Below are 25,581 nucleotides of genomic sequence, written 5' to 3'. Positions count from 1 at the left end.
CTCTACAATTGACCCTTAGCCGGGAGTTTGATTGACAGGCGATCTAACCAATCATAACGCAGCTTCATAGCTTCAATATTCATCTGGGACTTAATGGAATGAGAGAAGTGTCACAAAGTGGAAAAAGAGATTTATACAGCATTTGGATATTTAAGCTACACCTAAAAATAAGAAAATCTGAGCAAAACCTGCAAGTTAGGAGAACTACAGCCTTAGTTGATTAGTTATGCCTGAACAGATGAACACTGGTCCAGTCAGGTTGAGTCTCATGTGGACAACAAAACCATGAAAACCATAAAATAACACTCATAAAATTACTATACGTGAGTGTGTGCTATTATTATGCTTGTTAAAACTGATGTTTTCACCAATAATTGATTTTAATTTCTTATTGGCTAGTCAAATCAAGTCAGTTTGGACCCATTCATGAAGGATACAATCCCTCCCAGGGAATAGGATTTTGTGGCGCACCATTTCTCCCATGATGCAACCAACTGACCAAATATCCACTGCAGGCACAGAAGCAGGAAAGAGAGCGAAGGAAAGAAAAAGAGAGGTTAGTGTTAGCGAAAACAGTCATCAGTGATGGAGAGAGAAAGACCTATGTGAGCTGTATCACTCTCGCTAATTATATCTGCCACACATGTAATTAGACAAACGATTATTCCACAACTGCTCAGATCAAAGTTGAAGTTGGGGACAAACCTCAGGGAAGACCATTTGTGGCAGGAAATCCATAGCCTGACCTCTCTCTATTTCTCTCGAACTCTAAATATACACACTAATATTTAAGTCTTTAGTGCATTAATGAGTTTTCAAGCAGTGGAGAAACTGTTAGTATTTCAGTAAATTAACAGCAGGTTAAGCAAGAAATCTAACTACTGAAGTATCTTTCCCAAACACAAACTTGTTTACTTTTACCCAAATGGGCTGCTCATTTTAACACATTCACACATAAATATTGTCATTTAACATAATTTCCTGAAAGTCCTCCTGGGACGTTCGTATTTATGAGTGGCAAAGTCGTAATTACGACATCAGGTGCGTTCAAATTACTTTAGTCGGAGCAAGATGGCTACAGTACTTCTACAACTGATAAATAATGTGTTTTTGCTTTTTTATCTTTTTAATTTATGAAGGTGCTATACATCGACTAATTTTATATTCTATTATTTTATTGTGAACAAAAATTTTCATTCATTTAAACAAATTTACAATCAATACAGACTTTGCATCCAACATATTTTCTCACTAACACGCTTCAAATTCAGAAACTTGGAAAGTTTAGAGTTTCCCACTCATGTTCAGTCATTCAAAATGCAAAATAACCATATTTACTTTCAAAATGAAAACTTGCTTAAATAAACAATGTTATTAAAATACCAAACTTGTTGGCAGACATCGACTAAAAGTCACAAAACTCCAATTTTGATTTCATGGGGTCTATAAAACCCAAAATTCTAGTGCTATTTGAAAGTGTTGGCCAATCTGCATGAAGCCCTGTGATTAGTCATGTGACCACAATATAGCATACTTCCAATTGCATAAAACATACTGCTTCACACACTTACTAAAATACTAAAATTGTTGGCAGACATTGACTAAAGGTTGCTCCAATTGCTCCAACTCCAATTCTATAAAACCCAAAATTGTAGTGCTATTTGAAAGTGTTGGCCAATCTGCATGCAGCCCTGTGATTGGTTTACCGTTTTCCTTGTAGCCCATGCCCAGAATGACCTCCGGGGCCCTGTAGTACCGCGTCACCACGTAGGGCGTCATCATAAAGCTAGTGCCGGCAGTTCTCGCCAACCCAAAGTCCAAGATCTTCAGCGTACAGTCGGATTTCACCACAATATTGCTAGGTTTCAGATCCTTAAAGGGGAATATGTGTCATGGTAAGTTGACGACAATTGATTATTTAAATTGATCCTTCCAACCAGGAATGAATTTTGGTTCACACAAAATTAACATTATTATTAACATCATTATTGATCCTGCGGTGTGTTTCCATGTCTCTCACCCTGTGGATGATGCCGGCTGAATGCAGGTGTTTGATTCCACACAACATCTGGTACAGCAGGTAGGACATCCTCTCATGGTCCAATTCCATCTGAATCACCTGGCAAAGGTTTGCGTCCATCAGCTCCATGACCAGGTAACTAAAGAAGTGAGAAAAATAAAATGTGAATTTCACAGGGCGGACAACAGCAACAGTGACTGTCGCATTGATTCTGTCATATTTCATTGGCATGGCTTCATTCATGCCTTCTTAATGTTCAAACGAGACTGCTGTGGATCGATGTGGATCTCTACAACCTCTTATGCAGAGAAAATACTTTTCAGTTGATGACAGTCAGCAAGGCGGTGAATGGAATACTAACAGTCAATTGTATTCTGCTGAGTGCTCAAAAGCCATGGCTGCACATTTATGGATTAAACATCACATTTTTAATTTATTTAGTTCCAAAACAGAGAATTGAGAATTGACCCTCAATTAATCATGTGATATTATATATATATATATATATATATATATATATATATATATATATATATATATATATATATTATTAATATATATTTTATTTTTATTTTATTTTTTTTCCTTTTTTATATTATTATTTTAAATTTACTTATAATTATTCTAAATATTAAAATTTATATAAAATAGTGTGTTACATTTATTATGTTTGGTGTGTGTGTGTGTGTATAAAAATCACAAAAAAATTAACAAACAAACATTTAGGGGGTGTTGATTTATAATAATTTAGTCTGCATGAACTCATGCCCCATCCATCGTAACACTCAAATCATCCGGCTTTGACATTTTATACTCAACATATTGATCCTTCTCTAGATTAGTCCACACAGCGTGTAGAATAAATTAAGGCATGGGTGGCACTAGATTCAAGCATCGAGACCAACCAGAGAGCGAGAGCATAAATGACTGCAGGTGATAGATCACCCTTGCACAGCAACATCACAGCAGTTGTATTGGGACCCTGCATGAGCTCAAACACCACGGGGCAAGATGTAATCAACCTAAAATATCATAAATCACCCTAGCCGACTATACAATGTTTTTCAGCAAATATTTACACCAGTATTGCATATTATGTATAAAAAACATTTTCATTATTAATAGTGTTTACTCAAATGCAAACACTTTTTAACAATAAATGTCCCCTTCCATTTCTGATCATATATTTCTTTCCCTAGGAAAGCAGTTTAGCTTAAAAAAATAAAATAAAAAATGTGGTTTATCCAATCAGATTTCAGAGCCACAGTTTCATGATTGTTGTTTAAACATTAGCAGTAAACGGTTTATATCCAGACTTTAAGAGTGTTTATTATTATATAATCAGCTGACTTCATGTCGGGAAAATGCCAAACATTACTTACACATCTTGGAATTCCTCTAAAGACTTCTGTGGTGTGAAGACATTTAATAAGCTGATGATCTGGATGAGAAAAGAAGAAATTTATTAAATCATGAAATTATACAATGATACTCCATTTGATTAATTATTAAAGGAATAGTTCAACAAAAAATAAAAATGTATTAATATATATATATATATATATATATATTTTTTTTTTTTAATGCTCCACAGGATAAATAACAGCACACGTGTTTTGAATGACACAAAGGTGAGTAACCAAATGCTCCAATGGATTAATTATTAGGAATTATTAGGAATTAGTTCACAAAAAAGTAAAGTACAGTCTATAGTCCTGTAATTGTAATATATATATATATATATATAACAGCACACAGTACACAGGTTTTGAATGACACAAAGGTGAGTAAATAATGGCAGCACTGTTTATCTCTGAACTATTCCTTTTACTTTTTTTCCTTTTACATATTTAGAATAATATGTAAGTAAACTATGCCCAGTTATTTTTCTCGAAAAGAGGTTGAGAGATTAATAAAAGGACTGTTCAACAATCAATAAAAGTTGAGGATGATAGAAAAAGCACATTTGTATTTCTGTCACGTCCCAACTGTCCTTTATAACCCGAGTCTCAGAAAGAGAGACGGAGAGAGGGAGAGAGAGAGAGAGAGAGAGAGAGGGGGAGGACAGGAGATCTGGCAGCAGCATTGTGAAGTGAACTCTTCAGTTGCCAAAAAAGTGTTTCCTCTGTCTATTAACACTATCTCTCCCTTTCTCTCTTACTTTGTTATTCATCATCCAATGCCACCAAATTCACTCTCTCTCTCTCTCTATCGGCCTGAGGTTTGTGTGCTGTGTCAGGTACTGCATTAATGCTCAATATGGCAGGGAGCAGGAACAGAAGTCCCGCCTTTCAGTTTAACAAACAAATCATCTGTTTATTTACTCTAGAAAAAACGGGCACATTAAATAGGCCTGAGTATAGTTTTTAGTTACAAAAGGGTAATCCTCCAGGGTCATTATTCTCTAATTACAAACACCCTGAGATTTTTTTTTAATTGAGTTTAATGGAGGGTTTAGCTTTCTGAGCCCACTTTTTGTCTCACGGAAACAGTTTTTAGCAACAATTGCCATCTAATGGGACAACGGGTGAGAGATATTGAGCTCTGGCACTCACATTTTTGTGATTGACACATTTCATAAGCACCAGCTCCCTGTATGCTCTCTTGGCGTGAGTCTGGTTCTGAAAGGGTCTGCTGAGTTTCTTAATGGCCACATTTCTGTCCAGGACAGCATCATATCCAGCACTGCCAGAGAAAGAGAGAGAAAAAGCAACATTAATGTGTGCAAAACAATAGGTGCGTCCCAATTTGCGTACTTACGCAGACTCTACATGGTGTGCATAGGATCATAGTGTATACTTTAAGTGCATAGTGAGGTTATTTGGGATGCAACTAATGAGTTATTGAAAATAATGAAATTCATTTAAATGTTTAATCCCTTCAGAGTGGAATTCAACACAAATTATCATCTAACTATTGGCCTAGAAAGCAATATTAAAGATGCAAAATGCTTTTTTTAATTTGCAGCTAATTTCAATTTGTATCACCTAAAATTATGAAGGGTATAAAATAAACTAGATTTGCAATTTCACAAAGAAATAGTTAAAGTTTTATGTAATGTAAGTCTTGGTTCTGTGGAAATGAAATGGTCAGCACACGTCTTGTTTTCAGTTTGAACAGATGTAATGCCAATCACAATTCAGTATGCAAATAAATGCAAGAATGAAGACCAATCACAAAGCAGTAAGCAAATATCACAATGACATCACCAGTGTCAGTTATATTTTGAATGTACAGTACACTGAACATTCTATTAATGTGACCCCTTAAATGCATGAATGTTTCACCAATCATTACATATTCGGGTCTTTAGTGACCCAGATGTATATCTAACAGCTCTCTAACTGCAGCAGTAGTATCGAACAATGAAAAAAAAACATGAAAACCCAATATGTGTGTGTGTGTGTGTGTGTGTGTGTGTGGCTTCAATTCCAAAGCACTGCAGAAAACAAGGTGGCCAATGGTGATATATATATATATATATATATATATATATATATATATATATATATATATATATATATATATATATATATATATATATATATGCAGTAGTAGACACGTTGTTAAAAAGCACTATATTTTTTTTACGACTAGGTACAGGGAGTGCTAGCAGAGGCCATCATGTTCTGAAAGCTGAGGTTTATGACTAAATGCATCAACCCACAAGGCTGCACTTAAAAAGTCTGATCTTTAACCATGTTGACATGCGCTGGTAAAGGTTAAAATGCCACTGCTAAAAAAAAAAGACATAAAAATAAAGACCAATGTGACTCACATAGGACCAGGAAATACAACAGTGATTGAAAAAGTATTTCCTCCTGTGGCACTTCATGAGTCTGCCATGTTCTACAGTCAAAACTGACATTCAATCCCACATAAAATGTATTAAAAAGCCTTGTGTGTGAATAAAATGTGTGATGTGGAGTTTTTTTCGAGATGGTACTCACTGCAGAACATGAGATCCAGTGGGCAAGGTTAGATCCAGATCCAACTCCTCCCACTTTACATATCCCTAAACCTACCCATCTCCACCCCGTGGATCTGGATCCTGGATCTCATGTTCTGCAGTGAGGAGCTACTGCTCTTTTCGGCTTTCAATGTAACTTTTTTTTTAAAAGCTCCACTACAACCCAACAGTCAAAGATGCGTGTTTACACCTGAATAATAGTGTGAATTCAAGAAAGCACAGGCCCATATGGATCTTTGATTCACCTATGGATCATTTGAGTGGACAGTAAGAGCTGTGGGGTTTGTTATACAGCAGATGGTCAAAGCAGAAGGGGGTGAGGTACACCAAAACAGGTTTTCTAGGAGGGGTGAGGAGAAACCCTACAGTACATACACACCAGGGTTATAGTTGACTAAAATTAAAACCATAAAAACATATGCAGACATGCACACATATTATACACTAATTTTTTAGTCCACTAAACAATGTTTAGAAAGATATTCTCTAAGAGCATGAAAGTTTCTAAAGCACTTTTTTGGAAGCGAGGACTGATGTGTCCATGGTAACGGCAGTTTCAGAGATTTTTTTGGCTAATGGCGGCCATAGATACCCATTTGTGTCAAAGATGATGTCATGGCTGTCTCTCTAGGTGGTTAATGCATTGCAGTATTGCTCTTTGAGAGCCCTGCCTACAGGCAGCTGTCACAAGCCAGACACCATTTTAACTGCTTTAACAGCACATTTTAAGCTACAGCATAGGAAACAGTTCATACAAATAAAAAGACCCGACATATAACCACCGGCACTATATCAGACTAGTGAAATCCAAAGGAACAGTTTGTCTAAAAATATTCTGTTATCATTCATTACACATTTTCCAAAATAAATATATTCTTTATTCTAAGGAATAGAAAAAAATGTTGTTTTGTCAAAACTGAGTTACAAAACTGATACGTAACGAAAATGATAATCGTTACAGTTTTTTTTTATTCGCTTTGATACTATTTTCACAAGTAAGGTGTGCAAAAATCCAAACTGATCACACTTGTAACACAGCTAGTCATTCTTTTAAAATTTGATCTCATGCTTTCATTCTAGCTGTAAAAGTTTCATTTTACATAATCACTGTTTCAAACACAAGATCATTGTAATATGTAATGAGAACATTTGGTTTAATAACCGAAACACAACAGTATGATCTTCTTTCAGTTTAGTACTCTTAACAACCAGTTCATTCAATAGCAAACAATGCAAGATACATGTTTCAAATCGCCCTTGTTGCTGAAACATTTACAGAGGATACGGATGCGACAATTAGAAAATACACTTACATTACCTAAATTACATAATTGACAGAAAATCCTTAAAGTTTGTAATAGTATCTATTCAGTGTGTTATCAAAAGGTGTGAAGTATGACACAGTCATGAGGTTTTATGCAGAACAGTGTTTGCTGCCAATACAGTAAATGTTCTCACTGTACCATATGACTGAATCTATAACTGATCTTATAGACGTTACGTTGGTATATGTGGTTTACGGGGACTCTCCATAGGCGTAATGGTTTTTATAATGTACAAACTGTATATTCTATCCCCTACACTAACCCTACCCCTAAACGTACCCATCACAGAAACTTTCTGCATTTTTACATTTTATACAAAAATATAATTTCATTTGATTTATAAGCTGTTTTCCTCATGGGGACCAAAAAAAAAAGTCCAAACAAGGATTACCATCCTTGTTGGGATATTTGGTTCACAATGCAGTGTTGCAGGACCACATACACACTTTGAAAATTGTGGTCATCATCTAAGATAAATTGCTTATAATTAATTACATTTGATTATCCATATCCAAAATGTCTATAGAAACTGCCTATAGAATCAATATCTATAGATACCTATAGGTGTACCAAATGATTAATTGATTAACCATTAAGGTCAGTTGGATTAAATAATAGACAAATGTATTAAACTGAACGAAAAGAGATGCAAATCACAAGTTTGATAGTAATAGCATTATAAAAGGCAGTTTACTGTATAAATGTTTCATTTGCAGTATAGATAAAAAACACTTATTTTGTGTAGTGAAAAGGATACTTTGTGATTTTGTGTATTGTACTAAAACAATTGAAAATATCCTGAAATGTTTGAAAAAAGTGCACTTTTGATGATCTGTTGTGATATTAGTACTAAAAGTTTTGAAAATGTACACCTTACTTGTGAAAATAGTGACAAAGCGAATAAAAAAAACTGTAATTCGTATTGATAAGCTCCAGAAAAAAGTCACAAAACAACTTAAGTTCATACGACATGTCTTGTATGAAAAACAGACTGTGACGGCAGGAAACAGGCAGTTTCAAACTGTGTTTGTGAGACTGTCTTTAGATCACTGCAGTTTTAAGGAGAAAATACTCAGCAATGGTGTTGACTGATGAATTTGCACATGGTTTGTCTTAAAGCATATTGAAAACACCACAAAGACATATAAATAACTTAAAAACTTGATATTCATCACAGGGGCACCTTAAAACTTTCAGCATTCTTGGAACACTAAAAATCAACTTTTATTTTATTTTTTTCTTAAATACATTAAAGTCCATATTTAATCACTATAATAATAGCACAAAACATCTCATGCCCCAAACCCAACACTGAAGAATTCTATGTGGAGAAGAAGTGGAAACGATGACTAAGTCACTGACAGCCATAGTTGAGTTTTGTGACAGCCTGGTGAAATTAAATACAGCCTAGTGTAATTAACTTGACATTAAGTTCATCACAGTGTTCAGCTCCTCTGCCAGCTGCTCAAGAGTTTGCTCAGAACTGTCCAATCAACTTGTTTGTGCTCTCATTATTTTTCTTTCATAAATGACAGAGTCTTTGTGCCTAAGATTGTTCTTGTCATATATGCAAGACATGTAAATAAAGGCATTTTGATATGGGGGTGTATAATAATTAGAAATTAATACTACCGTAGTGCTCACTGCATACTAGTATTAAGGATGTAATATGTAATTTTTCGCCACTAGAGGTCGCATATGCAAAAAAAAAGGCATAGCTTGATGACGCGGAATCATGGGAGATGTTGTCTTCATGTCTACAGCCAGTGGAAAAGAATCCGACGGGATTCATATTCATGGATGAGCTAATGTATTAAAGATTTATTAACATTACTGTAATATGAAGCAGGGTGTGGCTGAAAGCCGTTGGAGCTGAACGAGGCCGCTGGAGAGATTGCTAATGAGAGACAAGTGTGACACACGGCTCAAGAGCAGTGGAGCTTTTATTATGCCGCAGACGAGCGTTTCCGGTCATGAGTATGTGGGGTAACGCAGCACTGTTTATCATATTAGATACATTTGTTATAGTTGTTATAATCCTACTCTGTTCGTTCTCTCAGCGGCTACTATGAGACACTTGTTGCACACTGCAGTAAGCTAGATCGATATTAGGCATGGTAAAGCAGAGTACTCGCTGTAAATCAAGAAAACGAGATTTAAACAATTAGATTTACTGTGTTGAGCTATATAACATGATTCATTTTCTGTTGATGAATGTATCCAGTAACAGTTGTACCCTTGTCCAACAAAACATATAATATATTAAAGTGTCTTTGGTGTTTCCATGGTTTCTACAAAATAAAACGGAAAACTGAGGGTAACGCGGGTATGATGTCATTGATAGGCGGTCCATGTCTGTGTCCTGGTTAAAATGACTTATTTCTCTGGATTTAAACATTCTTGGAAACATGTACTGTACGTTCCCTGCCGGATTTTTGTACTTTGTACGTTCAGGTCACACATGCGCATTTATTTTTTATTTTTTTGCAATAATTAGTTTATCCACAGGGTGGCAACCGTGCTCTGGGGGCATCGATTCACAAGGTAGTCGAAGAAAAACTTCATCAACAGAACAGACCGGAACACATGCAAGCTACAGCGACAATGGAGGCCTACATAGACTACAGATTGTGCGAAGAGGTTAGAAATCACCCTCATTTGTACAAATCTAGCATGAAAGAATACAAATATATTCATATAGGTACAGTTGTATTTTTTTTTTATAATGTAATTTATTCCTGTGATTGCAAAGTTGGATTTTCTCCAGTCTTCAGTGTCACATGATCTTTCAGAAATCATTCTGATATGCTTATTTTCTGCTCAAAGAAACATTCGGATTATTATCAACATTGAAAACAGTGTTGCTGCTTCATATTTTTACATTTCTTTCAGAATTATTCTTTGATGAACAGAAAGTTCAAAAGAACAGCATTTATTTGATATAGAAATCTTTTGTGACATTATAAATATTGTTCTGACCCTAAGATTTTAGGTAGTACATGCATAAAAATAGTATGGGATATAAAACAATACTTTAAATGTTCAAAAAATTGTAGTATGCCATTGCAAACCCTCACTTTGAGGACACAGATCAAGCTACCGTCAGTGAAACACATAAATGTGGAAATAGCATATTGCTTTCTTCTACTATTTGGGCCCAAAAATCCCCATAGAGTCTGACAGCATCTTTTTGATTCCTGAGAATTTGCCTTGGTATTGCATAATGGATTATGTAATTCAAAACAGAGTGCTTTGTTGCATTTGTTCATGATGTTGTTGTGCATGCTTGTTTGTTTTTCTTGATGTACTAGTATGCACTTATACATTTACTTTCTTGGCACACACCTTTTTAACCAAAATGCAATAAAGAAGAGAGCTCTGCAAGACACAGAATCTCATTTTCTGTATTGGGGTGTGTGTGTGTGTGTGTGTGTGTGTGTGTATGAGATATGATAAATTATTAGCGACCGAACCTTTAGCAGCAGCACGAGCCAGATGCTCATGGCTCTGAGTATTAACTCTGAGGAAGCAGCACTGCGTCATTTAAATATTCAGCATGTAGCTTTCCTACATGGACTGTGAATGATATGATGGATCCGTTTAATAACTCTGCGGATCCAGCTAGCTAAACTATGCCATAAAAAGGTTCATGAAAATGTTGTGATAACCTAACCAACATACTTAATAATTTGATAAATGTTTGGTTTGTTTAATGAAAATAAATACATACACTTAGATTTTGAAAGAAGTCTCTTATGCTCACCAAGACTGCATTCATTTGACCAAAAATGCAGTAAAAAGAGATATATTTTAAAATATTAACCTTTTTCTTTTTTTATACATTTTCAAATATATTTATTCCAGTGATGGCAAAGCTGAATTTTCAGCATCATTACTCCAGTCTTTAGTGTCACATGATCCTTCAGAAATCATTCTAATATGCTGATTTGCAGCTCACTTATGAGCAAAAACTGTTTTCAACATTGATAACAAAAAATTGAGCACCAGATCAGCATATTAGAATGAAAATTCAGCTTTATCATCAAAAGAATACTGTAAATTATATTTTAAAAAATGTATTAAAAATAGTTATTTTCAATTGTAATAATATTTTTTGTTTTTACTGTATTTTTGATCATATCAGTGAAGCCTTAGTGAGCAGAAGAGACTTTCAAAAACAAAAAAATGTATTATTCCAAAATATTCCAATAATATTCCAAACTTTTGGTCAGTAGTGTATTTTTTGCAGAAATGTTGCAAACGTTATCAAACTTTTGTCAGCACTAAAATGATTTTGTCACATTCATTAGTTTTAAATAAAGTAGTGCTGTCAAACGATTAATCACTATTAATCACATCCAAAATAATAATATATGTGTGTGTACTGTGTATATTTATTATGTATATATATATAAATACACACACATACATGTATTTATTTAAGAAAAAATGTATACATGTATATTTATATATAATATATATTATATATAAATATTTTTTTATATAAATATAATATACTTTTGTTCAATATATACATTCATGTGTGTGTTTTTATATATACATAATAAATATACACAGTACAAACACATATAATATGTAAACAAACTTTTATTTTGGATGCAATTAATCGTGATTAATCATTTGACAGCACTAAAATAAGGCAAAGATTATAGGAGTCAGTGGTGTAACTGTTTTAAAAAGTGGGTGGGACAGGAATGTGTGTGTTGGGGGGAAGGGCGTGTATTGTAATTGTATCATTACAATAATAAATGCACAAAATTTATTGACATAGACCTCATGTTTAGTACGATAGTTTCGTTCTTTCGTCTCGAAAGTATTTACATTAGCCAATAAATATTTTGATCTGCAATTAATTCTACATTGTCCTGATGGACGAGGGGTAGAATTTTTGTTTAGCGTGCCAGAGGTTCTGGGTTCTAATCCGCCCTCCTTGTGTTATTTATTTTATTGTTTTCTCATTAAAATCCAAGATGTTCTGTCAGTGATTGCATATCAAGAGCAGGGAAACGTAGCGATAGATTGAAGCGCTCATCCATGTGAAGACTGTGCAGTATGCACGAGCGCCAAGAGAACACTCTTACAGCATTGAAAACAGCAGCAACAAGCACTCAACATGATTTCAAAAACAACACATCGCCTATTATTTAACACAAACGAATGAACTGCTAATCAACTAGAGATGTTTCTTTTGTATTAGTATATGTCCGTGCTGAGAGATGTTTCAAAAAGTGGTGGGGACAATATCGACCCTGGCAAAAAGTGGTGGGGACGTGTCCCACCCGTAAATTACACCTATGATTGGAGTACATTTTACAAGAAACTACTATTTTAGTCTTTCTGTGTGTCCACCAAGTCGGAAATGAAATTTTAAAAATGTGACTTTTTGAGCGCTGTTGAGCGGATTGGTAAACACCTCTGATTGGCCATTGTGTTCACTCACTCATCAGATATGTCTGTGATTGGCTTCAAAATCATGTTGTAAACGGTCATCAATGACGCTCTTCACCACGTTTACACAGATACACACAGAAGCGTTTGAAAGCAGGCGTCTATTAGTGGACCAGTCCATTGATGGATGCCTACTTTCAAACGTTCCCACTCCCACTTTCAAAACTCAAATTCAAATTCAAACACTTCCGTGTGTTGATCATTGTAGCCAATCACAGACATATCTGATGAGTGAGTGAACACAATGGCCAATCAGAAGTGTTTATGAATCCGCTCAACAGTGCTCAAAGCGTCACATTTTTAAAATTTCAGTACCAATTTGGTATTAAAGTCAGTACTTTTGACAACACTAGACTCTATAATTATTTGTGAAATTTACTAGCAATTCCTGATTGAAAATTGTTTCTATAACAATTTTAAAAAGACATGCATTCACAGTGGAAATGATATAAATCATCCCAATTTACAGTAATTGTATGTAAACTGGTGAATTGCCTAACTTCACACTTCTAACATTTTTAAAACATTATACAGCAATGTAACCTAACCACAGCCAGTTTCATCAGGGCCTGTGGAAGACATGTGACTTTGCACAGTCCTCTTAAACTGTCCTTCTTTTGCCTCTCTCACTCTCTCCAGAGAATGATGTGGCATTTGCTAGGCTAATACAGCTGCCATGCTACATCATGTGACTGCTGCTGAAGAGAGGAAGCTAAATTAGATCAGGGTTGTCCGTCCAGCAGGCACGATTACTGCAGCAAGCAAACCAGCCAGAACACATCAACAACGTCATTAACAGTCCAGTCCTGCCTCTCTGCCTTCTCTGCAACATTTTGCTGCCACTGAAATTGAGATGCAAGGAAAGAGGAATGGGGGAGGGAAAAAGCCACCATCACCGGGATTACCCATAGTCGGCGACTCATGATACTTTTGCACTTTCATTGCAAAAATCATAAGGTTTGGATTTTGGGAAGCGCAATAAACGGATGGGTTCTTTTCTGAACTCGGATCCAAATTAGCTGCTGTCTACTGGGAACTGCAATTCATCACACACCCTGCCAAGAAACTCCCAAATATCGCTCTTAAAATTCAAAGCCTCAACCAGAAAGATGTTTGTGAATCATTATGATATCCATAAAGACATATTTCATGTTAATAAACATCAAGTGGTGCACCAAGAGTACTCACCACACTATTCCCTGAGCCCCAGAACCAATGGGCTTTAGATTTTGGTATCGTTTGAGAACTGTGAAGGTGGAATCTCCTACTTCCACACTGTAGAACTGGTTGTCCACTTTGCTTTTGCTCATGTTGTAATGCTGGGCAATGTACGAAACATCAACTTGTTTGCCAAACCCCTGTGTGGAGAAAAAGATGGATGTATGAGCTGAGAACATCATAAAACTTGTGTTTGGAGAATTGATAAGCAGCTCCAAAGCACTCGTAGGCTGTTATTAAAAAAGCACATTCATAAAGTCATAAAAACCTGGGCAAATGATTCTATGATTCACTACAATAGTGAGATAAACAGTGTGAAGAGGTATGGATTAAACTGTTTACATTCTCTTCATCAGCACAGAATATGAAAATCCATTTAACACTGTAAAACCACAAATGAGCTTGTTTAAATGATTTGCAGATAAATAAATTATTGCAAAGGGCAGACATTGATATTTAGGTCAAACCTATGGAAGCTTGTTTCCGCCACTAAATAAAAAAAGTAATTGCAACTTTTTATCTTACAATTCTGACTTTGTTTCTTAGAATTGCATGATTTTATCTCGCAGAATTGCGTGATATAAAGTCAGAGCTGCATGGTATAAAGTCAGAATTGTGGGATGTAAAATTGCAAAATCTTATTCTGACATTATATCTCGCAATTCTGACTTTATAACTCACAATTCTGATTTTACAACACAATTCTGACTTTATAACTCACAATTCTGACTTTATAACTCACAATTCTGATTTTCCAACACAATTCTGACTTTATAACTCACAATTCTGACTTTATATCAAGCAATTCTGACTTTATAACTCAATTCTGACTTTATAATGTAATTCTGACTTTATATCAAGCAATTCTGAGTTTATAACTCACAATTCTGACTTTATATCATGCAATTATGAATTTATATTGAACATATAAACTCACAATTGTGAGATAAAAAGTCGCAATTACCTTGTTTTATTTTTTATTTCATGGTGGAAACAAGCTTCCATACAAACCACACATTAAGTAACTAAATTAAAATAATTAAATGAAATGAGGTGTCACAAATGAGTGAAGACAAATATTACAACTATTACTATAAGCAATTTGAGATGAAGCCACAGCAAGAATTTATATCTACAAGCCATAATATCAGTAAGAATATCAAACATGGAAAGCCAATAAATTGTAATTGTGAAATAGTTTGAAATAAGATACGTCTCATTTTGAGAACATTTTTAACGTGATAAATTAAGTCACTCTTTCTCACTGTTTCACAATGTGGCTTTGTCTCATAGCTGCAACTTTATATGCCCAACTGCAACTTAATTTCACATAATTATGTTGCAATTGTGAGATAAAATTAAAGTTGCAGGGGAAATTATGTATATTCCCAGCTAACAGGGAATCTTCTCAGAAGTTTTGCTAACATTCTGGAAAAGGTTCTCTTAAAGTTATGAATAAACGTTCTCTTTTTGGTAATGTTCTCAAAACATTAGCACAGAAACATTATTTACATTGTTTAGACATTTAAGTTGGATGTTTGTCTAAAATTTTTTTAAAGAACATTCAAAAGTAACATTCCCAGAATGTTTGCAGTATGATAAAATAGAATGTTGGAATGATTGTATAACCAAGTGGAAAATGAAACGATTGTATAACCAGGGAAGAAAATGTTTTTAAAAAATTTAAAAAACTGGTCGTTTTGAATGTTCAGAGAACATTCAGAAATAACAATCTCATAACCTAATACGAACATTAGCAAAATGTTCAAGAAAACATATTTTTTGTTAGCTGGGTACAAGCGCATAACATCCAAACATCTTGGTTTCACTATAGAGAGAGCATCTTATCTGTGCTTGGCTGAAGATCTCAGATATCAGACTATATTAAATCCAAATATCAAGGTTATCAGGGGTCTCTTTGTTCCGGAGTTCATGCCAGCGATGGCACAAGGGCCAACTGTGTAATCGATTGTACTAACTGTCACATAGTGAATATATTCCGGGTATACCGAGGGAGGAAGCTGTCCACATAATTTCACAAGCTAAAATGGTAATTAGTGAGAGAGAGCGAGTGAGAGCAATATATATATATTTCTAAGTGTGTGTGTGTATGTGCTTCATAAAGTCTATCTTTATCATGGGAGTCACCCCTTACTGCAGTGCCCCCCTATTAAACTGACTAGGCTAATTTGAAGCTAATGAGCTAAGATTTGCAATAATTGCTGCCCTTTATTGAAAAAAAAGGGATAGAGCACATAGTAGGGTTTGGTTTATTATAGTGGCGAAATCAGTTCTGTTCCAGCAACCTAGAAGGCATTTTAAGGCAAAAAACATTAAGAAGCATAAGAAATTCATAGCATACAGAAATATTGTTTAAAATACTAAATTTTTAGCATTTAACATTTAATGAATATATAAATCAGGCATGTGATTTATATATATTTATAATCAAACCAAAAATCATTCAGACACAAGATATAATTTTTTTTATATATTTTTTAATAGTGGGTGCAGGACACAATAGTTCATTTATGTAAGTAAGGATAGAAAAATAAAGCAAACTGTGACATATTTTACCCAAAAATTCTTCATAATGTGGACTACCAGTAAAAATGATAAAAAAATTATTATTCAGACACTTTGACCTGACCATGTTTTGCTTAAGCGTTATCTAACATAATTAATATTATTTTTTTCTGACACAGTTTAACTCTGAGATCTTGTCATATTTTATTACCATTTTTTAAACTATGATTTATGTGATTTGATGATCACACTAAGCCATATCACATTCTCACATGCATTGTCAAAATTTATAAAAAAATAAATTATGGGGCAACTTCAAGTAACACCACTTCAACGCCAAATTTTTTATTCGCATTTGGCGCTTAGAACACTGGCTAACATGCTAAGGGTTTCCCGCAGATGGCGCCGCAGGCTATAGTTAATGTAAAACTGTCAGTTTATTTAACAATTGTTTAAGGCCATTTGGTGATTACAATCATCATAGGGTAACCAGCCAACCCTGAACCAAAGCCAAAACAAAACTCTTTTTTTTTTTTTTTTCAGGTGGGTCATACCTTTAAGGTCGGAAATGTCTGCTTTTTAGAGTATAGTGTTGTTAGCTTAGCGACATGCTAGCATCAAAATCTACTGCAATCAGTTGAGAGTCAGGTCTCCCGTGCCCCATATAGGCAGTAACCAGGTTCTGGAACAGAGCTGTTACACTTTTAGGGACAGGAAACACACTTGGTTCAGGAGTCAGTTGTCATTTAGTCATTTAGCAGAGACATTTATTTGAAGTGACCTAGAGTATACTTACTACAGTGACAGTCCCTGTGGAGGACACAGAGGTTAAGTGTCTTGCTCAAGGCCACAGTGAGATTTGAACCTACAACCTTCTGGTTAACAGAGAAAATCTTTATCCTCTAATCAACTCTGCCTACTGCCCTCTTGACCTGTAATCTGTATGTCTCACTTAAGGTTTTTCTGACAAGGGATGAGGATTATTTAAGGCCCAAATGAAAGAATGAAGGACAAGAAACTTTTTAAATGTTTTGCTGTGCTACTGTGATTACTGTACTTCTGGGAATAGATACTGTACTTTCATTATGTAACACCATCATTATCAGGAAATTATACAGTATTTTGGTAAACGAATGTAATCTGATATTGAATCATTGTGTTTCCACTGTGTTATTTAATACGATTTGTTACAATATAGTATCATGCAACTTTCTAAAAAAAAAAAAAAAAAAAAATCTGTTTCTTGACTCAATTTAAGGAAGATATACATCTGTAAATTGAATTTAAAATGATAGTTCACTCAAAAGGTGAAAATTCTGTCACCATTTATTCACCCTCATTTCATTCCAAACATATTTTTGTCTATACAAGGACAGTTAATGGGGTCTATAACAACAAAACATAAAGAAATTAGAGAAAAAGAAATCTTCTTTTTGTGCTCCATAGAAGACAGAAAGACATATGGGTTTGGAACAACATGAGTTTGAATAAATGTTTTCATTTTTGGCTAAACTATCACTTTAAAGTCAACATGGAAAAGCATTTGCAACCCATTATATTTCCACAATATTGTGATAAAAAAGTCACATTCCCGGAAAAAGACAGTCATTTTGTTTTGCAACAACACAAGGGTGAGTAAATGATTTGGAATTTCTTTTTTCCCTTTAAGTGCTTTTAATTTGAATGATGTATCTGTATGACTGCATTGATTTTAGAAAACACTTCCATGCATATTTAAAGTGTATTAAGATGCTCTTAATGCATTTCGTGAAACCCGACTCTGAATGGCTTGGAATGCTGCGAGGAATTGATCCTTTGTAAGCTGTACATCTTCCTTAAGGGCCCAGACATGCTGTCACCAGTATTAGTTTTAGACAATGACACATCCATTAGAATGACAGGCAGAATGGAAGTGAATGAATACTCTACCTTTTAATTTACCTGTATGGAACACACACCTGACAAAAGGCAATCTTCACATCCAGGACTGGAGCACTGCAGTTATATAAGAAACGTCTGTTCATAAATACCTGAAACACAGGAATACAACAAGAAGGAAAAGATCAAAAACTGAATGAAGAGATAAATGGGAGGAATTTTCCCTTCTCTAGACTGATATTGAGGTGGTAAGATATTTGCTTTGTTCCGTAATGCTCATTTCATCTCCAAATGTCCTCATTTCTCAAGATGTTTTTTTTTTTTTCTTTTCAGATAATGATATGTGCTAAAAGAGAGAGAGAGCTGAGATGATAAACACTTTTTTTTTTCTCTTTCTCACATCTACCATCTTTATTCTGTCTCAAAGCCCCTGCCCTGTGGATATAACGGCTCTCGCCACACTGAGGATCTATGCATTAGCACAGCGTATGTGTCTGAGGAGAACAGGCTTTCCAAGAATAGTCAGTGTCATCCAGGAGTCAAAGACAGTATGCTAATTTGGTTTGCTTATTTCTTCGTGAATGAGCTTTTGTTAAGCGCTGTGCACCCTGTCTTTTTAAGATACCAAAGCCCTGTGGATAAGTGTTAAATATTCATTAGTGTTTTTGCAGACTTTGTTTTTTCATTCCTGGTTATTATTACTGATTTTGCTTGGTATGAATGTTAAAAAATAATAATAATATTGATATAAGTATAAAAATATCAAACTGCAGGACTATGTGCCAAATCTTCTGACACTGCCAGAATTTCGTCTGAGGTAAAATTTGATCACAACGGTCATTAATCAGATGTTGGTGAACATGTCAAACTAGAGATCAAAAACTACAGATTTTTGCCTAGGATTATAGGAATCTTTTAGGATTCTCAAAATGTGTCTCAGATGACCAAATCGTGGACAAAATCACACAGTGTTGCCCTGCCTTAAATTGGCAAAAGTTGAGGCAATCAGTTGCCTTAAAATTTTTAAGTTAAGAAATTTTAAAGTTTAAGTAAGCAGAACTGGCATATTTTTATTTTGTACTCATACATTCTAATTGTTCTTAACTTGAAATGTTTGAGTACACTAATTTATACGCTTCACTTAAAATTATCATATTACCTCAAAGTAAATATTTTTATTAGTGTAAACTTAGCTAGCCATAACGAGCTAATTCAGAAAATGCTAATTTGCTAGCATGTTAACAATAGCATGGTACAACACTTGCTAAATGAGTACAGCAATATAAAGCATTTAACTTATTTGCTCTCAAACCAAGCTAAATGCACCATTTGTCACCATGATGGTAACTCTCCAAAAACCCACATTAACATAAATTATTCTAAATTAGCATAACAAAACATTAATCAGTACTAAATATCCCACTTAACCTTAAAATCTTGCAGACAAAAAAATTTTATATAACACTTAACTTTAGCATTTACTCTCCCTGTCGAGTGCTATGGGCAAAGCATGCTGGAAAATAGAAATCCCAGCCCAGTTTCAGTCAAACTTAAGTTCATCGAAATTAAAAGAAATAAGTTCATGAAACTCAAAACAAACAAACAGTTCAGTTTACTTAAAATATATCAGTGCTGTGAACTTGAAAGAAAAAGAAAGAGCTAAATACTCATAAAAGTTGATTTGCCTGAACTAATTTGTTTAATTTAACTTTGTTCTACTCAAACCAATTCATTATTTTGAGACCTTTTATCCACAGTGTGCATGCACATGGTTGCCAGGTTGAGAAAAATTAGTAAAACACTTAGCAGATATTTCCGTATTGCTTAAGTATGAAGCTCTGATTGGGGGATTACGTCTCATGATATCAGGCAACCCCAGTTATGTTCCTCTGCAGGCCAGATTAAACCTTGTTCTAGCCTATATATTATATTATATTCATTAATTTTCAGCACATTTCCACTCCGTTTTAAATGCTGTTCTAGTATTCAAATCAAGCCCAATCCACTGCTACACACATGCTGCGGAATCGATACAGAAGCAGCTGTATAGATAGTACCAGCCATTAAAAATCAAATAACAACATATGTATAATATCTAAAATATCATCAATGGTTGTGCCTTTGACACATTCATAGATGATGGTTAGGATGTGTCAGTGAAGCCCAGCACTTGAGGTGATGCTCTTGCTGGTTTTGAGTGGCAGCTTACAGCTGTGTTTGTAAATGGCATGAGGACTGCCTACAGCGCATGTGTGCTTGCCAAATGACTGACAATAACAGCACTGCTTTCATTTCCTTTGAAACACACAGACCTGAACTGTTGCTTCTGCAGTCTGCTCTGAGACAAAGAGCATGATGGGATATGGTGCAGTTTCATCATGATAACCTTAATATTATTGATTAAAACGAGTCAATGTGATGGAAAGTATGATCCAGAGGGAAGAGAGAGGGAGACACTTTGGGAGAGAGAGAGAGATCTTAAATAACTCCTGCTTCAGTAATTTGCGGGTGCTGCTCCTTGATTACTATTTTCCTTCATTATTTCCTGTCTGGAGTTGGTCTAATAACAGTTCAGATGTGTAAACTGCTGATCAATACAGAAAGCTTCTCATAAAAACAAGCATCCAGCATCAAATGAGGGTTTATTTTGCTGATGTACCGCAAATACTTCAAGCAACTGAAACTTTCACAGATTGTTTTTTTTAATATTTCAATACATCCTTGGAGTAACAACATTTTATATATTGATAAAGCACTAACAAATCATGAATCTCACAATTATGGAGTCGTGTCCTCATTTGTTTGGCATCTCTTCCTTTATACCAAGAGCAATTGATTCAAACATTAGGACAGTCTGTTACCATGGCGGCAAACCAATACTTTTATAGAAAACAAATGAACTGTTTCAAAACTGATTTAGTAAAATAGCATTCGGCTCAGGAGACACACAGCTGTCAGGGAGAACATCACAACAGATCAGATAAATAAGTAATCTGCAACTGTTCAGAAAACAAATAGCCCGCTTTCAAACTCTTTTTTCATTGGCTAACATTTTAAAGAGGTCCTGTTGTGCTTTTTTACATTTTTTTACATTTTTTTTAATGTGTAATGTTGCTGTTTAAGCATGAAAAAGATCTGCAAAGTCAGTCCAAAGGGGGTTATTCTCTATATACAGTGGGTACGTAAAGTATTCAAACCCTCTTAAATTTTTCACTCTTTGTTACATTGCAGCCATTTGCTAAAATCATTTAAGTTCATTTTTTTCCTCATTAATGTACACACAGCACCCCATATTGACAGAAAAACATAGAATTGTTGACATTTTTGCAGATTTATTAAAAAAGAAAAACTGAAATATCACATGGTCCTAAGTATTCAGACCCTTTGCTGTGACACTCATATATTTAACTCAGGTGCTGTCCATTTCTTCTGATCATCCTTGAGATGGTTCTACACCTTCATTTGAGTCCAGCTGTGTTTGATTATACTGATTGGACTTGATTAGGAAAGCCACACAGCTGTCTATATAAGACCTTACAGCTCACAGTGCATGTCAGAGCAAATGAGAATCATGAGGTCAAAGGAACTGCCTGAATACTTTCCGTACCCACTGTAAGCAAGCACCATTTCTGAGCTTCCTGAAATGTCTCGTCTTGAGTTTCTACTGGGAATGAACATGTCACAATATTCCTCATTTAATTCAAAGTCAGTAGTGTGTTGAAGCTTGCGGTTATGATAATGGGCATGATATGCGTGATAAGATGTTGATCAATCACAACACACTGATCCAGCGACCAATCAGAGCACATTGCGCTTTTCGGAAAGAGGGCCTTCATGGAGACTAAACAGAAGCTGTATCCGAAATCGCCCCCTATACGCTCATTCACTATTTCCTACATTGGTCCACTAATATAGTTCACTTGAGGGAGTTAATGAAAATGAGTGAATGCGTTGGAAAGGGTTGCCACTTTTGCATAGTTTATGCTTGCTGTTTAATAATTATTTGATACTTAGCAAACTGGCAAACACGGGAATTCATTCGGCAAAACCCTCACAGTGCATTATTGGTATTCTCTAGCCATTAAGTGTTCATTGGTTGTACATTTGTTACTGCGGTGCATTGTGGGATTGAATGAGTGCACTTGATAAGTGCACTACAGTTTCGGATACCACTACAAATGGCTGTCCCCTCAAATATTGCCCTATTTAAGAGTATAGGGGGCGATTTTGGACAATAGCCATATTATCCTGGACAGAGCATGGACAGAGCATGTCTGCGCCCCAATGTCCATACTATCCATCCTAAATAGTATGTGAGATTAAAATAGGTGTGTCCCAAAGCATAGTATGTTGAAAAGAGTGTGCCAAAAGTCCCCGGATGGTCTACTATTTCCGGTAGATTTTTGAATCGTGGATCCGTGCACACTATAAAGGCTAATATTGCCCACAACCCATTGCGGGTTGGACGAGGATTCAGTTCAGATCTACAATGTCTTTTACCTTCAGTTGATTTCAATTAAACGGTTTTGGCTGAAGTCACTTGTAGTTCTTGTGTTTCTCTTTTCTTCAGTTATTCTGCTTGTTAACAGTAGGTGTTCATCATTAATGTTAAATCATCCCTGAATTAATAGCTTAATTATCTCAGAAACACTATTCAGAGAGGGACCAAATGTTATCTGAGCAGAGTTGATTTAACTCTGTGGATTTTACTGTGCATGGAAACCTATTATAGTAGACACCCAAAACAAAATCAAGACTCCAAAAATTTTCCTTCAGCAGGTTTAAAGTCACATTTTGCTCAATTTAATTCTGTGAACTGACATATTTCTGAGTGAAACAGGATGTTCAGTGAGAAATGATATAAGGTAGGGATTTTTTTACCCATCGGAAATCGACTGGATTGTAAAAAGCGAATGCTACATACCTATATGGATGGAGAAAAATATACGGAAAAAAGATGAGAGAAAGGGAAAGGCCAATCTATGCTTCTCAACACCTTCAGTTGAAAGGTTGTGTTTACTGCAGCACCAGCTATGAATGCTAAAATGAAATCACACCACATCAACACTCTCACCAAAGGAACAAAAACAGAAAACAACGAGGATGTGTTTGAGATTTTTAATAAACAAATTATGAACAAAAAAACTAGCTTTTCACATTTTCTGAAGAAAATGGAAGTGGTGCTAGCACATGCGAATCATGCTGCCATGCTGCTATAGGGTTTTTAGCACATTCTTGTGTGTTTTCTAGTGTGTTCTGGGTTGTTGCTTTGCAAAGGTGTGGATTACTAGCCCAAAAGATCTTTCACATATTCTGTTCCCTATACAGTATCTGTCACCCTTTTTTCAATAATAACAGTGATGCTAGACTTGGCAAACGCCACTAATGGATGAACAATGTTTTATAGGAAATAATGGACTTTTATAGAAATAACAGAAAAGCAAATTCATCCAAATCTCATTATTCTCAAAACTCCTATCTTATAAGGAGTTTAGTCTGGCATCAAATCAAGACTACTGCTTTTTAAAGTCTCCATAGTAACATACAGTCTTACACGTGATCCTCTTAAATTAGACATTATCGATTGCTTAGATAATCTGGGATAAACGTATACACACTCTAGAGCTGCTCTTCAATAAATATTTGACAGCACAGTTGTGCTGCACTGAAATATTATCTATAAAAAGGAGGATTTGGCAAGGTCAGGCCTGATGAATGAGACCGAGAACCGATGAAGAACCTTGATAAGAAAATGATGAATTACTGAGTGCAAATATGACATTAACAGACAACAGGACGAAAGCAGAGAGCAGGAACTGTGCCTTCCCAAGGGTCCAAAAAGGGCGCAGATATGGTAATAAAACTGATGCCTGGAGATTAGAAACAGAGCTTGATGAATGCACAAAAAGTCTTCCTGTTGTGGATCAAGCATCCAACCTCTGGATGATACAGAACAGAGCGAGTGAGTTTAATAATGCTGGATTGTGGGTAAGCCCTCGTGACCTATTGACGTGGCTAGGGTGCACAAGATATTTAATAAAGTCAATCTTCAAGCCTGTTAATGTGAAGGTGAATGGTATGATTCGTCATATTTTATTATTTTATTACTTTATATCACAGTTACTGCACATATACACTACCGTCCAAAAGTTTGTGACTTTTTTAAATTAATATTTTTAGTGTTTAATGTTACAAAAGATTTGTATTTCAAATAAATGCTGTTCTTTTGAACTTTCTATTCATCAAATATATATATATTTTTTTTTTTTTTATCATGGTTCCAATAATTATAATTATAATATGTATTAATCAGTGTATTAGAATGATTTCTGAGGGACCATGTGACACTGAAGACTAGAGTAATGATGCTGAAAATTCAGGAATAAATGATATTTTAAAAATATATTGTAATAATATTACATTTTTTTCTATATTTTTGGTTAAAAAAAAGCATCCTTGACTTCTTTCAAAACATTAAAAATCTTACCAAACCTAAATTATTGAATAATATACATGATTTTTTTTACATAAAAATTAAACCTCAAAATCTACATCTCATTAGATTTTTTTTTTCAAATATTTGTTTGTTTATTTATTTATTTATTTATTTTAGTTGAAGGACACAAACAGAAATAAAGAAATATCCACAACAACAACAAAATGAGTCAGCTTCACATTATGAAGCATCAAGTTAAAAACATGTCTCAAAACAGTACTATATTAAAAATATGTCTCCAATATACAGTGATATAAACGGTTCAGCAGAATCTCTACTAGTTAACACATTTCTACCACTGAATTGTATATACGTCATACCACCAGCCCTTGTGGGTGTGTGTGTCTGCTGCTATTATGCCAAAATCTGTCGTTCACACAGGTGGTGCGCACCAGAGGCTAATTTTATAAAGTGTTTGGACTGCATGTGAAACCTTTAGTACACGGCAGCCATATTGAGATGAACAGACAGGTGATTTCAGAGCTACAATGAATCATCACCCCTGAGACCCGACAGATGGAAAGTGTACATCACCGAAACTCCATCCCTCTTTCCTCCTCTTTGTCTCTTGCTTCAACTCAGTTTCTTGAATGGAGAACATTGATTAATTAGTCTATTGTGTCTGGAGCTTTCAGGTCAATTAACACTGATGATCTGTCAGAGGAATCTATGCTAAAGT

General features: G+C 35.0%; 1 protein-coding gene across 7 annotated transcripts in view; it reads right to left on the bottom strand.

Annotated features, from left to right (window-relative positions):
• Positions 1-25,581, bottom strand: part of mapk10 (mitogen-activated protein kinase 10) — a 76,257-nt gene that overhangs the window by 26,044 nt on the left and 24,632 nt on the right. For 5 of the 7 annotated variants that reach the window (XM_067375280.1, XM_067375272.1, XM_067375273.1 and 2 more), the window contains exons 2-7: positions 18,487-18,558; positions 13,973-14,142; positions 4,576-4,705; positions 3,403-3,461; positions 2,021-2,159; positions 1,707-1,872 (exon numbers count right to left, since the gene is read on the bottom strand). In XM_067375280.1, the coding sequence (XP_067231381.1) occupies positions 1,707-1,872; positions 2,021-2,159; positions 3,403-3,461; positions 4,576-4,705; positions 13,973-14,142; positions 18,487-18,558 (736 nt within the window). Of the gene's footprint in view, positions 1-1,706; positions 1,873-2,020; positions 2,160-3,402; positions 3,462-4,575; positions 4,706-13,972; positions 14,143-18,457; positions 18,559-25,581 lie in introns of all 7 variants that reach the window. The other 2 variants (XM_067375274.1, XM_067375275.1) reach the window with 2 other exon arrangements.

This window comes from Chanodichthys erythropterus, chromosome 22 (genome assembly GCF_024489055.1).
Source record: "Chanodichthys erythropterus isolate Z2021 chromosome 22, ASM2448905v1, whole genome shotgun sequence".
In the NCBI taxonomy this organism is placed as follows: domain Eukaryota; kingdom Metazoa; phylum Chordata; class Actinopteri; order Cypriniformes; family Xenocyprididae; genus Chanodichthys; species Chanodichthys erythropterus.
The sequence above is the reverse complement of the archived record's forward strand: the minus strand, read 5'-3'. Positions and strand labels throughout refer to the sequence as shown.